Source organism: Capricornis sumatraensis, chromosome 6, assembly GCF_032405125.1.
Source record: "Capricornis sumatraensis isolate serow.1 chromosome 6, serow.2, whole genome shotgun sequence".
NCBI classification, from domain to species: domain Eukaryota; kingdom Metazoa; phylum Chordata; class Mammalia; order Artiodactyla; family Bovidae; genus Capricornis; species Capricornis sumatraensis.
Window position 1 is genome coordinate 53708070 of NC_091074.1, and position 16521 is coordinate 53724590.

Here is a 16521-nt window from a genome sequence, read left to right on the forward strand (position 1 = left end):
TTTTATGGATGAGGACACAAACACGGACATTACACCTGCCTTGTCCGAAGCTCAGTGGGGTCAGCAATGGGGTGACGGAAGACTCTGCTCAGGTCTCTGCCTTCCTCACAAGTGTCCTGCCAAGCTGAGAGGTGAAACTGGTGTTAGATAACTTCAGTGTCAACAGAATTTGCAGCAAGAGCGTGACCTGCCCCTCTGAGTGGCAGGAGTGATCCACACTCCTTTTGCTTCTAAGTAATGAAGATATGCTTTAGACTAAGGGATGGATAGCGGGGTTTTTGGCCTCTAGTTGTCTGGCTTTATGCTGGGCCAACATGTTCTCAAAGTGAGGACCCCACACAGCAGCCCCAGGATCATCAGCTACTATTGTTAGAAATGCAGGATGGGGGAGGGATGAATAAGGAGGCTGGGATTAACATGTACACACTACTATATAGAAAACAGATAATCAACAAGGGTTCACTGTATAGCACAGGGAACCAAACCCAGTATTTTTTAACGAGCTCCAAGGGAAAAGAACACAAAAAGGAATATATACGTATATAAATAATATACCTGGGCAACTGCATCACCGTGCTGTATACCTAAAACTAACTCAGTATTGCAAATCAGTCCTACCTCAATAAAAAACCTGCCGAGTCTGGGCTCCAGCCAGAACTACAGAATCAGAAACTCCAGGGGTGGGACCCAACAGCCTATATGTTAACAAGTCTTCCCAGTAGCAGGACACACATTTCCTGGGGATACACTCAATTTTCAGAACAACCAACTCACCTGCGCTCAGGGATGATCTAAGGTGTCAGTTTTCTACTCACACCGGTGGCCAGTGTGCTCTGTGAGAGCATGGACTAGCCACACCAGTTGGCCTCGTGCACAGATGCAGCCACCCCATGTGTGTGAGCACCCCAAGGTCACTGACCATCAAAACCCACCCTGATGATGAAACCAGCCAAACCACCTGTCACTGCACGCTGACTCCTGCCAGGCACCAACCTGGAGAGTCACAGGAGCTGTCTCCTTTAATCTCCTTGACAAACCAGCAGCTCTGATTATGCCCATTTTATAGAAGAGGAAACTGAGGCTCCACAACTCACCCAAGTTCACCCACAGCAAGACAACATCCCATGTGTTTGTATTTAAACTCAGAACACATTCTACTCAATGATCCGCCACTTAGACAACTGGATGATGTGCACTATTCATGAATAAGGCCTGCTCAACAGAAGCCAGAGAGAGTGACTGGAGAACGAACTTGTGCCCCCAGCCTTGCGTGGGGCCATGGTTTTACTCTCTTACTTGGGGTGAGAGTTCCTCAGGGCTCCTGCTCCCTGGCTGCCCACTTCCTTTGGAGGTTCCGGGCTATCCTCTCAACATGTGCATTGTGAGGGGTTCAGCTGAACTCCCCACCTCCAGCTGCACCCTCAGGGTCCTGAGTTGCTGTGTTCTGTGGGACTGGAGCTCCCTATGGCTGGGATTTGGCTTGCGGTGGTGTGTGCGCATCGCAGGAGCTGTCACCAGCATCTCTCTGTGGTTCTAGAACAGCTCTAGGAGGCTTCTCTGGTTCCAGAAAGGTTTTCAAACAGGAGCAACAGAATGAGCTGAGGTGAGGGCAACCTGTGCAGATCCAGGCATCCCTCCTGCACAACAGGCAGTCCTGTCACCTGTGCCCAGGGGGACATGTGCTGGGATTTTGCCTGACAGTGTGACCAGAGGGACCTGTGGAAGAGGCCTCTGCTGTGGCAGCAGACCTGGGCTCTAGCTGTGTTTCCCCCACCACAGCCCCGGGGGTCTTAGGCCCTCTGTTCTACCTCCTTCTATCTCAGTCTCCATGTCTTCAAAACAAAGGCTGACACCCACTAAGGGCTCTTCCATCTCTAGTTGTGACAATTTTGGCCCTTGTCATGCATTTTTATTCTTTCCTAAATGCACTGGCTGACAACACCACATCTCAACCATTGTGCTTAGAAACAGCTATTGCTAACATTACAAGTCAGCTTCTCTTCTGGGGGTGCTGCTCAGATACCATTTGTACATGTATTCTCTCCCCCTTGAGTGCTTCTTTCTCACCCAATCAGTAAATACTTACGGATCACCTGCAGTGTGCCAAGACACGAGGTGCTGGGAGTTGGTGGAGCTGGGCCACGGTGAGCTCAGGGGAGGGCTGTGGGCATAGGCAGGGCAGCCAGAGTCCCTTCCCTCTGTCTCCTGGTTACAAACCCCCAACCCCGACCCTGAGACGAGGGGGTGGAAAACAACAGCAAAGAATGCTGCAAACAGGGCAGCCAGAGTCCCCTCCCTCTGTCAGAAACAACCCTCCAGACAAAGCTGCCTGCTCTAAGTGTTTAACCCTGCGAATCACTGGGGTGGCTCAGGTGTGCCTGTGAGGTACAGGAAGACCTTGGAGAGCTCCTGAAAAGCAAGAGAAGAACTCTGGGTTCTCCATGGTACCCAAAAAGTTCACATAGGTCCGGTAGGCTCTTTCCTTTTCTGTGAACTGATTTCAAGATGCTGATGTGTCCCTTGATCTAGACTCGGGATACTTGCTGCAAGATGAAGCTCAGAGAGACAGCAATTGAAACAGGCAGACCACACATGCACGTGCTCTGCTGTTCTTCATCTATGCTCCAAGTTGGGTTCCACGAACGTGGATTTCTCAGCTGCCCTTTTATTGGAGGTGCCAATTTAAATAAATGGTCATTTCATCCCCATGACAACAGCGGAATGGTGCAGCAAATTAAGGAATATGGTGGGAGGGTAAGAGTAGGGAAGAGGGGACGGGAAAGGCGAAGGCAGAATGGTCTCCATAGCAACAGGAAAGCAGACTTGTGATGATCCTGTTGAAGGTAAGAAAGCGGTGCTCTACTTTCAAAAACAAAACAAACCTGAAGGGCAGGACCGTGGAGGTGAGGGTGTGAACAGGTGGTGTGCTAACACGCTTGCCTACCACTAATTATGCTTTAGGAATTATGACAGGAAAAGTAAGAGCTAGCGAAGAAAGTAAAACAATTCAATACCTGTAATCTAGTCTAGAAATGTACTCTGTTCGCTGTAATCAGGGAGAGAAAAGGCCAACATGCATCACAGTGACAAGATGCAGAACTCTCGGCTTTAGACTCTTGTTTCTCAAAGTCCAAGGCTGGCCAAGTCATCATCCAGCAGTTTATTGAAAATGCAGAATCCTATCCCAGACCCACTGTTTCAGAACCTGTAGTTTAACAAGATCCCTGAGTGATTCAAATCAGAGTTTGCAAAGCACTGATTTACCAGGATGAGAGCTGCTCATTAGATTCATCGCAAGGAACACAGACACAGCACTGAAGCAAGTAATACTAACGTGAAGCCTTGAAGAAGCCCAGAATGGTCCCCTGCAGTGGCCTAGAGGGTGGGGTGGGGCAGTGTGAGCACCTGCTCAGGTGCAGGCAAGAGAGAGAGGTTTTTAGATAAAAACAAGAATATAAGCCATTAAACATCTTCATCCCATCCTGGTAGTTCTAGCTGAAACCAGTGGGAAAATCCTCAGGGTGGGAGTGGGGAGGGGGGATGTGGTTGGGCCGATCACACTTTTCCACTTGACAAGGTCGTGCATCCTGCAGCGCCATCCTAGCTGGGGCCTGCCTGCTACGTACTTCTCTGCCAGGGGTGGCCACAAAGGTGCAGTCTTTCCTCCTTTCCATCTTCATCAGTTACATCTGTTTTCATCACCACATGGCCTTTTAATTTTCCAATTCCAGAGAGACTCCATTTATAGACATCAAAGGTCAGCTACGTGTGCAAACAAACCTTTTCCCCTTAGGAAACTGCCCAATGTGCTGACTGAATCCTGCGCTAGTCGGTCTCCACCTTGCTGTGTGAGGCACCAGGCAACAGGCCAGTCCCTGGGTGGCACCACGGGAAGGCAGCGCAGGCCTCATGGGTCTCACAGCCTCACCCTGTCTGCCTCCTTTGTGCACAGGCAGCGAGCGGTGGAGGGGGTACTGGACATGTCTGCACCTTCTGAGTAGCTGATGACTTATCTGTGAACTGGATGTCTGCCATTGCCTTCCCTCGTGGGCTACCTTTTATGAAGAGGAAGGAAGGTGGCCAGTACCAAGAGCTGAGCGCTGCCCGGCTGGTGTGTAATAGGCTCGGGTATACAGCCCCACAGTCCTTCGGAAGCCTGGCTTCTTCCCACCCAGGCCCCAGCCCCAACTCAAGTTATCCTCTCTTCTGGCTCCTCCTCCCCAAACTTCTCCCCAAACCAGGTACAGATCAACCTCCGCCTTCCCTCACCAACCTCCCTTTCTCTCCCAAGGCAGGCTTTCTCAACCTACAGACACTGGGCTGGGTGTTCCTTAGTTGGGCGGCTCATCCTGTGTATTTCAGGACATTTGGTGGCATCCCTGACCTTAGGAGAGTCCCTTGGACAGCAAGGAGATCAAACCAATACATCCTAAAGGAAGTCAACTCTGAATATTCATTGCAAGGACTGATGCTGTAGCTCCAATACTTTGACCACCTGATGCAAAGAGAAGACTCATTGGAAAAGACCCTGATGCTGGGAAAGATTGAGGGCAGGAGGAGAAGGGGACGACAGAGGATGAGATGGTTGGATGGCATCACTGACTCGATGGACATGAGTTTGAGCAGGCTCCGGGAGTTGGTGATGGACAGGGAGGCCTGGTGTGCCGCAGTCCATGGGGTTGCAAAGAGTCGGACATGACTGAGAGACTGAACAACAACTGACCTCTACCCACTGGATGCCAGCATCTCCTCCTCCCTAGTGGTGATGACCCAAACTGTCTTAAGACACTGCCCAATGTCCCCTGCAGAGGTCAAGATCCCCCAAGCTGAGAACAACTTCCCTAGGGTCTGATCATAGATGCTGCTGGAATGATATCAGGGTGGCCGAGCAACCTGGCTTCAGGCAAAACAAAGTGAAAAGACAACCGTCAGACTGGGAGAAGATATTCGCAGACAAGGCAACCAAGAAGGGCTTAAAATCCAAACTATCCAAACAGCTCTTACAACTCAACAACAACAACAAAAAACCCCAATTGAAAAATGGGCAGAAAACCGAAATAGACATTTCTCCAAAGAAGAAATACAGATGGTCAACAGGCACATGAAAAGATGCTCAGCATTGCTAATTATTCAGTTCAGTTCAGTCACTCAGTCGTGTCCGACCTTTGCAACCCCATGAATCGCAGCACGCCAGGCCTCCCTGTCGATCACCAACTCCCGGAGTTCACTCAGACTCACGTCCATCGAGTCAGTGATGCCATCCAGCCATCTCATCCTCTGTTGTCCCCTTCTCCTCCTGCCCCCAATCCCTCCCAGCATCAGAGTCTTTTCCAATGAGTCAACTCTCCGCATGAGGTGGCCAAAGTACTGGCGTTCCAGCTTTAGCATCATTCCTTCCAAAGAAATCCCAGGGCTGATCTCCTTCAGAATGGACTGGTTGGATCTCCTTTAGAGAAAGGCAAATCAAAACTACAATGAGGTACCACCTCACTCCAGTCTGGATGAACCTCATTAAGAAGTCTGTAAAAAACAAATGCTGAGAAGGTTTAGAGAAAACAGAACCCTTCTACACTGCTGGTGAAAATATAAGCTGGTGCAGCCACCATGGAAAACAGTATGGAGGTTCCTCAGAACACTAAAAATAAAATTACCATATGATCCGGCAATCCTACTCCTGGGCACATATCCAGACAAAACTATAATTCAAAAAGATACATGCATCCCTGTGTTCACAGCAGCACTATCCACAGTAGACGAGGCATGGAAGCAAACTAAATGTCTGTGCACAGATGAATGGATAAAGAAGATGTGGTTCACATATACAATAGCACGCCACTCAGCCATAATAGCGAACGCAATAATGCCATTTGCAGCAACAGGGAGGCAACTGGAGATTATCACACCAAGTGAAGTAAGTCCAAGGGAGAAACAGATACCATATGGCATCACTTATATGTACCTCTAAACTATGACAGAAATAAGCCCATCTATGAAACAGAAACATGAAAACAGACTAGACTGGTGGTTGCCAAGGTGGAGGGAGCTGGGAGAGGGATGAAGTGGGAGGCTGGTGTTAGTAGATGGAAGCTTTTAGACACAGACTGGATAAACAGCAGGTCCTACTGTCTAGCACAGAGAACTATAATTCAGTATCCTATGATAAACCATAATGGAAAAGAATATAAAGAATGTATATGTATGTATAACTGAATCACTTTACTGTACAGCAGAAATTAACACATTGCAAATCAACTATACTTCAATAAAAATACTGAGTAAAAAGCAGGCAAGAAGAGAAAAATTCCTGTATAACATTAAAAAAGGAAAAAACAAGCTTTCCTATACACTTACCTTGACCTTTCCTCCACCCGAGGCCCCTTGGCCAAGGATATTGTCTCTTGTGATTTTCTCCTGCTTAGAATAACTATTACATGAATTCATATTTATTCTCTCTCATACTCACACCCAGAGCTATGTTCTAGTTTACAGGCTTTACAGGAAACCCCAAGGAACCAGAGAAAGTCATAGGATCCCAATGTGCCTGTACCTCAGTGCTTGCTACAGAGCTAGAAGGGTCTCCAGATACTGTAGTGGGGGGAAATATTCTTGTTCCTATTGGCCATGCAATCAGAAAATTCCAATGTGCTCCAGAGACTACACTTGCATGCTTTGTTTCTAAGAAAATCTAATTTCTTCCCCTTAAATACTCATATTCAATATTCCTTTAAGTAGCTCTTCTCAGTCTTATGAAACAGCATAAATTCAGGTTGAACAAGAAATAATTATGTTCAGGTTGCAGAAGGTGTACACAGATGGTACCAGTTTCCTTCCTTCCACTTGGCATGTGAGAATCATGTTATGCAGGCTCTGGGGAGCACACACTCACCTGGATCACAGTGGAGGACAGTGCTCTGGCATCTGAAGCATTTCCTTGACGTGTGATAGGGATGGCAAGTCACCTCAGGCACACCTAGCTGACTCTATGTGGTGTCTTGATTACTGAGCTGAGGAAAATTCTGTTGAGGCTGAGTCTTAGTGGGAGATAGTGCTGTGATTGATTAGTGATGTCTGCAATGGGCATGGTGTTAGTCAGTGGTGTTACGTGAGCCAAATATACACCATCACTGAAAAAACAGTTTCAGGGAGGATTCTGTACAGAGGAAAAACAGCTCAAGTGCAAGTCCATGCCTTTTGTATTTGTGTCTTTCTTAGTGTTTGGTACTCAGAATATGTTCAATGACTTCATGTCATTTTGGGTCTACAATGACATTGGACTTTTCCCATCTCTGGTTACCTTAATAATGCTCTGGCAGGTCGACAGAGGCAGGCCCACCAGGCTGGTGCCATTGATGGACATGATCTGGTCCCCAATATTCAGCTTCCCTGACTTCTCTGCTGGGCCTCCGTGCATCATGTTGGCTATGATCACAGTTGGCAAGATGGATCCCCAGCCAGACTCCACGATCACCACACCTAGGATTTCCCCTTTCTGCTTCTCTATGAAGACCTGAAAGGAGAAACACAACACTTACAAAGGCTGAGTCAGCAACCATCCAGGGTAGAGAGAGAAGTCAAGGCATTTCCCCTGTTCCTGTCCTGATGAAACATGACAGACACTTCCCTGATGACTCCAACCCAGACGAATGCTGTCCTCTCTGTATTCCATGGCATCTGGGGCTGGTAAGAAATGATGTCATGCAGGCACATACCCCTTTTTTTCTAATTCTTATTCTGTAAAAGCCATCCTGCCTTGGGGCTTCCCAGTGGCTCAGTGGTAAAGAATCCACCTGCCAATGCAGGAGATCGAAGAGATGCAGGTTCAATCCCTGAGTCAGGAAGACCCTCTGGAGTAGGAATGGCTACCCACTCCAGTATTCTTGCCTGGAAAATCCTGTGGACAAAGGATCCTGGCAGGATACAGTCCACAGGGTCACAAAGAGTCGGACTTGTGCAAGTCAGACTCAGCACTTGTACCTGCCTTGGTGCTACAACCACAAGGGGTGTCATATTTTGTTTGTTTTCCCTGTAGTCCCCAGCGAAGGGCAAAAGAGACTGTAGGCGGGGGCTCTGGTGGGATCTTATGGTTTCCAGAATAGCTTTTGGATTCTAGCACAGATCCCCTGTTTCACAGTGCCTCCTAAATTCCCTCCAACATTTAAGATTTTTGAGTTAAAAATAAACATGCATTATAGAAACACTTCTCTGCAACAAGAAAGTTAAGAAAAAGGTTGGAAGTGCAAAAACACCGGCCCTAGATATGCGTCATTACTGTGGCTTTCCCCAGCTGGGCAGAGAAGCCGGGAGCCGATTTCAGATATGTTCAGTTTGATAAGGCAGACATACCATAGACAGGTAAGACGCTTCTTGGAAGCAACCAACAGAGTATGTGTGTATTTCTTTCTTCATATTTACAAATCCACACATGCTCAAACACATACTGGAATGGGGGCTGCTGGGGCCTGACAAAGTCCCTTCATGGGCTGGTGTCCTCCTCGCTGTTGCTGTCGCTCACAACTGGCCCTTTTCCTGGAGAACTGCCCTAAGCCACATGGCAGTCACCACCTCCTGGGAGTTTAACCGTGTGCCCCTTCACCCCCCAAATCCATACATTGGAGCCCTAACTCCTAGTACCTCCAAATATGAACTTGTTTGGAGATCGGGCCTTTTCATAGGCAATCAAGTTAAAATAAAAATGATTAGGGTGAGTCCTAGCTCAATATGATTAGTATCTTTATAAAAAGGGGAAATGTGGCCACAGAGACATGCACAGAGTGAAGACAGAGCGGGCAGAAGGTGACCATCTACAAGCGAACGAGAGGCCTGGGACAGATCTTCCCCCTCACAGTCCCTCGGAGGAACCAAGCCTGCAGACACCCTGATCTCAGGCCTCCAGCCTCCAGAACTGGAAGACAATGCATTTCTGCTGTGGAAGCCCTCAGTCTGGGGAACTCTGAGCACAGGCACACTTACCTGCCTCCGTCTGACCTCACTGCCAATGACTGATGAGCGCTGGGCACAGGCCTGCCAGCTCTTTTGGCTCCAGGTGGGACAAGAGAGTCCTGTGACGTGTGACCCAGTGCTTCCATCTGGATCAGAGGATGCTCATCCCCAGCGAGGCCACAGTCCTCCGTGGCATCCCCACCACCCTCGTGCCCACACTCACTGTTTCCTGCGTGCACCCTGCCCCCACCCCCCTACAGATCCCTTGAACCAGAATTCCCATCTCAGGTTTTGCTTCCAGGGAACCTAGGACACCTAGTATCCATGAGTGAATTAAAAGATCACTGGCCCGCATCTTGGGCATAAAGTCCAGGCCCCTCACCTTGGCTGGACTCTCAAGCCTGCCATTTCTGACCCAGGCCCTGCATCCTCTCATACAGTCCAGCCTCAATGCCTCATCCGTGGCTCCCCAGATGATTCCTGAGTGTGTGAAACCTCATGCTTCTGTTACTGGGGGCAGCCCTCTGCGCTCCTCTACACTTCTCAGAGAATACCCAGACCCCAGAGCAGGTCAGATGGCCCTGCTTTCCTCTAGCTGTTCCTGCAGAGCTCTGTCCCAAGGGGAGCCCAGCACCCCTCATCTGACCCCAGAAAGCCGGGACCAGCTTCACTCTGCCGGGCACAGCTGTCTCTGAACAGTGCCCATCCAGCATCATCATTTAAGATCCTCCCTGTTATAAATCATGAGAAACGCTGGACTGGAAGAAACACAAGCTGGAATCAAGATTGCCGGGAGAAATATCAATAACCTCAGATATGCAGATGACACCACCCTTATGGCAGAAAGTGAAGAGGAACTAAAGAGCCTCTTGATGAAAGTGAAAGAGGAGAGTGAAAAAGTTGGCCTAAAGCTCAACATTCAGAAAACGAAGATCATGGCATCCAGTCCCATCACTTCGTGGGAAATAGATGGGGAAACAGTGGAAACAGTGTCAGATTTTATTTTGGGGGGCTCCAAAATCACTGCAGATGGTGACTGCAGCCATGAAATTAAAAGACGCTTACTCCTTGGAAGAAAAGTTATGACCAACCTAGATAGCATATTCAAAAGCAGAGACACTACTTTACCGACTAAGGTCCATCTAGTCAAGGCTATGGTTTTTCCACTGGTCATGTATGGATGTGAGAGTTGGATTGTGAAGAAGGCTGAGTGCTGAAGAATTGATGATTTTGAACTGTGGTGTTGGAGAAGACTCTTGAGAGTCCCTTGGACTGCAAGGAGATCCAACCAGTCCATTCTGAAGGAGATCAGCCCTGGGATTTCTTTGGAAGGAATGATGCTAAAGCTGAAACTCCAGTACTTTGGCCACCTCATGTGAAGAGTTGACTCATTGGAAAAGACTCTGATGCTGGGAGGGATTGAGGGCAGGAGGAGAAGGGGACGACAGAGGATGAGATGGCTGGACGGCATCACGGACTCGATGGACATGAGTCTGAGTGAACTCCAGGAGTTGGTGATGGACAAGGAGGCCTGGCGTGCTGCGATTCATGGGGTCGCAAAGAGTCGGACATGACTGAGCGACTGAACTGAACTGAACTGTTATAAATGTGCCCTTTCCTAGATCGGGAGCTTGTAAAGACAGGGTTTAGGTCCTGTCTGGTTCTGGAACCCATCCCCAAAGTCAGCTGTGGGTCACAGGGGGCAGAGGACACCCTGCCTCACTGGCCACGGCCCTCAGCTGAAGTCTTTAAGAACCTGGGCCACACGTGCGGGGAGCCAGAGACAGGCCTGAGCGCTCTGCCATGTCCTGCGAACACCGCGCTCCACCCCAGCACCCTGCCTTCCCCTCCTCGGTGGGCAGGCCCAGCCGGCCCAGCCTGGGCAACAGGTTCAGGGAGGTACTTGCATCTTTGCAGTTTTCTGACTTGGAGAAGTGGATGAGGTCGTCGTTGTACATGTCTTGGGTGTTGAGCAGGTCGCTGTACTCCTTCTGGCTGAGATCTTCGGGGTTAATCCCATTGGCCCTGAGGAACTCCTGGTAGGCCACGCTGAAGGCCTGCCCGATGGACTGTGCGATCAGCTGGGCCTGGAGAGGAGAGACAGGGTCAGCAGGCCAGTGCTGCCGGTAGATGACCCGGGTCCCTGAAGTCTGCCAGGCCCTAGGCACTGGCTAGCCCAGCGGGTCTCCATGGCGCAGCGGCGCCTTCTAGAGGGCATTTCCAAAATTAGCGGCAACATTTTTTACTATGACAATGATCATAGGGAGCTCCCGGCATTCAGTGGACAGGAGTCAGAGATGCTCTGACACAGCTTACTGCTGTGCAAAGGACAGTCTTGCCCAGGATGAGCTGTTTTACATCCTGCACAGTCTTAAGATATCCCCCCAGACAGTCATGTACATATAACACCCGTGCTCAATTACCTGAGTCTAGGACTCAACTCTAATTTATATAAAACCACAAGACTTATTGCGTGGCTCTAAAACACAGTGAATGTTTCAAGAATATAACTATTATGTGAATTGAGAAAAGATGTTTTATCCAACACTTTACCACGAGTAAGCTTCATGACTTTAGAAAATCATCAGCATCAATGCTGTTTGTGAAATTATCTCCGTCATTCTGCACACTGGCTATGGAGTGTAGAGGTTCTTCATGTGTGCATGCGTGTGTGCGTGCACGAATGTGTCTATCAACTATTTTATTATAGCTATCAACAATCTTATTTTAGCTTTCCTTTTATTTCTCCTTTGTATTACATTTATGGCAATAATTTGGTTATTTTGTGAAAACTTTTTCAGAAAAGGAGATTAAATGATCTATGAATTTCATTCATATTGTCTATGAGTGGGGCATTACAAAATATTTGCTATGTGAAAGGACTGTTGGGTCCAACAGAATTGAGAACCCTGATCGAGTCCAACCCTGCATTTTCTAGGTGAGGAGGCTGAGAGGCCCAGAGATACAAAGGAACCTGTTCAGGGTCACACAGCTCACAGGATGGGAACTCTGCTTCCGTTGATCTTTTTCCTGCACTGGAATATGATAACCTTGCCCTGCATTAATCAACATCACAACTTGGGAGAGCCAGCAGCAACCAAGTCTGTGCCACATCACATCCCATATAAACAGCATCACATAAATTCACATCAAGTCTATGATGAAAGTATGACTGGTCCACAAGCCTTCATCCTAAGCTCTGAGGGCAGTGTTTAAGAATTCAGATATGTTCAAATTTTATAAAGGTAACAGAGTGCATACATCATACATTGTGTAAAAACCCCACTAGAGCTTGGAGAAGTGCCTAAACACACTGAGTAATATTCCTGCAGCAAAATGTGTGAGATTCACAGTAAGCTGGACAAATCCTATAAAGTGTCTCATCGCAGCTCAGAGCAAGCTTATCAGCCAAATGAGTACAAAAATCTCTTCTGTTTCTCAGAGCTCTTAGACTTTAAAACTGCGTATGTATTGTTTCCTTGTTTGCACTGGGGAGATGAGGAAAAGGAGGTTGAAAGCTTAAGTTGGGGTGGGGTTGGAGGCTGAGAATCCTGGCAGCTTAATTCCAGAGCCGACCTCCTGCCCACCCCTGGTACTGCTGCTCTCTCAAATTCCAGTGGGTAGAAAACCCACAAAACAACAACATGCTCTAGGGCAATGTTTCAAACACACAACTCTCATCTCAATCCCTCCTTTCCCTATCTTTAGTCATTTTTGCTGAAAGCAGTTAACTAACAGTGATATCAGAACTTTCTGCGTGGTTGGCTTGAGGGAAAGAAATGCTGCTTAACATTTCTCACTCTGAGAGTCTGGTGACATCACATGTCATGCCAAGGACCACCACACTGCCTCCTGCCAAGGCATCGCTGTGGGCATCAGAGGTTCGTGTGAACAGACAAATTGAAAAAAGTGTCTGAGAACACAGTCAGTGGGCTTTCCGACCATCGTGAGCAGAGGCACCGGGCCAACAGCTCAGACTACTCTCATCTCTGCTGGGTCTACCTGAGCCACACGGCAGCCTGTTCTATAGAAACTGAGCAGCTGCACAGCCCTCACATGGAGGTGGGCTTCACATGTGGGTCTCCCAGCTCCGGAGCCCATGCTCTCCTCTTCTATCCTGGGCCTTGGAAGCAAAGATTTCTAGGTCCACTCTTGCTTCTTCCTTCTTCCCCTTCATTGTCTCCCCTACAGACCCAAAGGAGCCCCAAGGGAGACAAAGTCCTCCTTTAGGAGCACCAAGCCTGGGAGAGGTGGCTGAGGGCTGAACGGGCACCTCATGTCTGGTAGGCAGAGCTAATGCCATCTTTTCACAGGCCTGCAGGACACATGAAACAATGTTCTAAATGTTACTCTGTTGGAGCTTTATAAGAACCTTCTCCCAGTTTGCAAGTTTGGTCTCAGTTTCACAGGAAAAGTGGAGACAATGGCCAGGACAGGTGCTTCAAAGCTCTCTGTCTTCTCAGCAACCTGTCTCTGGAGCTGAGAACCAGACTAGTAAAAGCTGGTACAAACATGTAAGTGTCTCCTCCTGTCTGAGGCTACAGCCATGAGGGCTCTGCTTCCCTGGAGAATTGCCTCTGACTTCTAACTTCTTAGAGGCAGGCCATTACTGTGGCTCAATGAATACTCTCTGGCAGAAAAACAGCCCCTTTTAAGGAGCCAAGGCTACCGGCGGCAATTTTCCTTAAGTAGATAAGGTTTCTCTGCTCAATATGAGAAAGATAGCTTGTTTCACTGTGGCAGGAGGAAAATTTATCTCAGTCAATGGCACTGACCTGGCCATCTCCGGGCAGGCTCTATAGTTTGAAACCATCATGGGGCTGTGGCCCTGGCCTGGAGGGAGCTGCCAAGGCCTGTTGAGCTTTGGGAAAAGGATGGTGCTGAAATAGCTTGAAGCCCGGTGGCCTTGCCAGCAACTCTAGGGACAACTGGAGAAGAAGGCTGAAGGGAAGGAGGAGCCCCACCTCTGTTTTAAATTAGCTTCCTCTGCTGACTTTATCATGTGGAGAGATGGGTGTCAGGAATCCCTGGCTTTGTGACTGGAGGAGCAGTTGGGTTTGCAAAGGAGTGGGCGGCTGGTGCTCATGCCATGTGGTGGGGAGGGGCAGGGACGCCGACTTTCCTGTTAGGAAAGGGCAGTCCTGCACAGCCCTCTAGCGGCTGGTCTCCTTGCCTTTCCCCATACTCCATCAGCAGGCCTCTGTCTCAGGGCCTCTGCACCTGTTCTTTCCTTACTCTCAACTCTACTCAGGTTTGGCTCCAATGTGACTTCTGCAAGGACTCTGATCACTGCTCTACCTGAAACAGCCCCTGCCCCTCTATCCCTTGACCTAGTTTTTCCTGAGTAAACATTCCTCTGCCTAACTTTACATTAAGTATATTTATCTATTCATTTTCTGTCTCTCTACAACCTTCACGAGGAGTACCTTATCTGTTTTACTCAGCCTCATATCCCCAGCACTAAAACAGGGCTTGATACATAGTAAGTGCTCAATAAGTATTTGTCTCACCTATGATTAAGGTTCTGAGAACTAGAGGGAACCAACCCATTTACCCAAGGGCAGCTCAGATCAGATCACGGGGAGGGAGATGAGAGGAGGCCACCCTTACATCTTCAGACTCAAAGACATGGCAGATCATCTTGTACTGCCTTTTTCCATCCTGGGATGGGTGGGAGGCTTCCACGTTCTCCTGGGAGTTGGAGCGGGGCATCCGCCTGCGGGCCATCAGCACAACAATGTTCCCGATATCCGCGATGTAGGAAATGGTCCTCAGAGGGTGGTCCATCATCGTTTCCTGGAGGGGAGACGGGAGAGGCTGGTGAGTTCAGAGCATCATCTAAGACCCCAGAGAGAGTCTGCCACCCATAGCGTAGCCTAGTACAGTCCACACATGCTGCGGGTGTGGGAGTGGGTGGCGGTGCTCTGGGGCTCACTGCAAACACTGTGTTCGCAAATTTACATGTACCTACCCAGACCTGGGGGCAATTCCCTTGACTGGTGATAACCCAGAGCAGGAAGTGGTCTGTGGTATGTGAAAAGGAATTTAAATCATTTTACGACCAGTAGGATATCTGTGGGTGTGTGCTAAGTCGCTTCAGTCATGCCTGACTCTTTGCGACCCTTTGGACTACAGTGCCCACCAGGATCCTCTGTCCATGGGATTTTCTAGGCAAGAATACTAGAGTGGGTTGCCATGCCCTCCTCCAGGGGGTCTTCCTGACCCAGGGATCGGACCCGCATCTCTTGCACTTCCTTCACTGGTGGGTTCTTTACCACTAGGGCCACCTGGGAAACCCCTGGTGGGGAAGCTAAAAAAATAAAAAATCTGCATGCAATTACTGTGTTTTGCTTAACGTGTGTACGTGTGGCTTTAAACAAAATTTCTTGAAAGGCTAATCTGTTTAAATTCATGAATCTTCTGACAAAGGTTTGTGAGAATTATTAACAAACAATATCTGTGGCTTGTTTTTCCCTTTGATCTTTAACAGCCCCAACCTTCCTTACCAAGTCCCTCCCTAACCCCCACCCCCTACATCAGCAGCAGACACTGCAGACAGGGCCTCCGAGCTTGTGTGGAAGCCAGCCAGCATCTGGGCACAGCTGCCTGACAGACAAGGGCACAATCTCCTGGTTGCCATGCTAAGCTTCACCCCCTAGGAAGGTGGGAGCTGGCGAATTAATACCTGTGTGTCGGCGTTCAATACTTTGATTCTCTGGGTAGAAATGAAGAGATCCACCTCGGTCATTGGCTGAGATTCACCTTCAGGAGCCTGAGAAGGAAAACGCACCAAGGGAAAGCTTAATATGTTGCTCTGACCCAGGTGCGTGGGAGCAAGCTTAACTCAGACAGAGAAGCTTCGAGACACAGTCACCAGAACAGCGATTCAGACTCCAGAATGAGGCTGCCAAAGCCAGAGGGGCCACACAGAGGAGGGACACAGGGACAGGAGTGAGCACCTCCAGGCTACAGGGGAAATGCGGACGCCCTTTGCCTCTTCCGCCACGGAAGCAGTAGCTCACTGCAGCAGATCTAACTCTCTGAACAATGACGTGAATGGCACTTTCTGCAAGGGTTTCAGAGCCCAACAGATTGAAGGAATCAGGGGGACTCACTCATACCCCCAGGACCTTGGAGAAGGCAGAGTTTGCTCCTGCTCAAGAGATTGGGGCGGGGGTGTCGATGTTTACAGCAGGTGCAGACAAGGCAGCTGGAGGCAGTTCTGGTAAGAGGGTCTTCACGTTCCCACATACCACAGCAGCACAGAAGCAGCGCCCACTTCAGAAGCCACCCCATTAAGAGCGAGCCCCAGTGCCTCAATGTCCCATGGGTAGCTCTTAAGCACCTGGAAGCTCCACAACCAAAAAAAAGCACACCAATCTGGTTCATTTAGGGCTTGACTCTGCACACATGTGGTTATTAGCGAGTTTTCTTTTTTGCATCCAGCAATCTGACAAATCCACAAATCAAACGTAACTAGAATCGAGCAGACCCAGGTCCCTGCCATGTGAATGCTCCTGAACGGTGGGCACTTGCACAGTACTGCAGGATCCCTTCAGCATTCCCAGTCTGCCCCCTGGC

At 48.9% G+C, this 16521-nt stretch overlaps 1 protein-coding gene across 1 annotated transcript in view; it reads right to left on the reverse strand.

Moving 5' to 3' along the window:
• Positions 1-16521, reverse strand: part of APBA1 (amyloid beta precursor protein binding family A member 1) — an 81859-nt gene that overhangs the window by 5359 nt on the left and 59979 nt on the right. The window contains exons 6-9 of the mRNA XM_068974432.1: positions 15626-15712; positions 14551-14736; positions 10848-11027; positions 7295-7507 (exon numbers count right to left, since the gene is read on the reverse strand). Of these exons, the coding sequence (XP_068830533.1) occupies positions 7295-7507; positions 10848-11027; positions 14551-14736; positions 15626-15712 (666 nt within the window). The remainder of the gene's footprint in view (positions 1-7294; positions 7508-10847; positions 11028-14550; positions 14737-15625; positions 15713-16521) is intronic.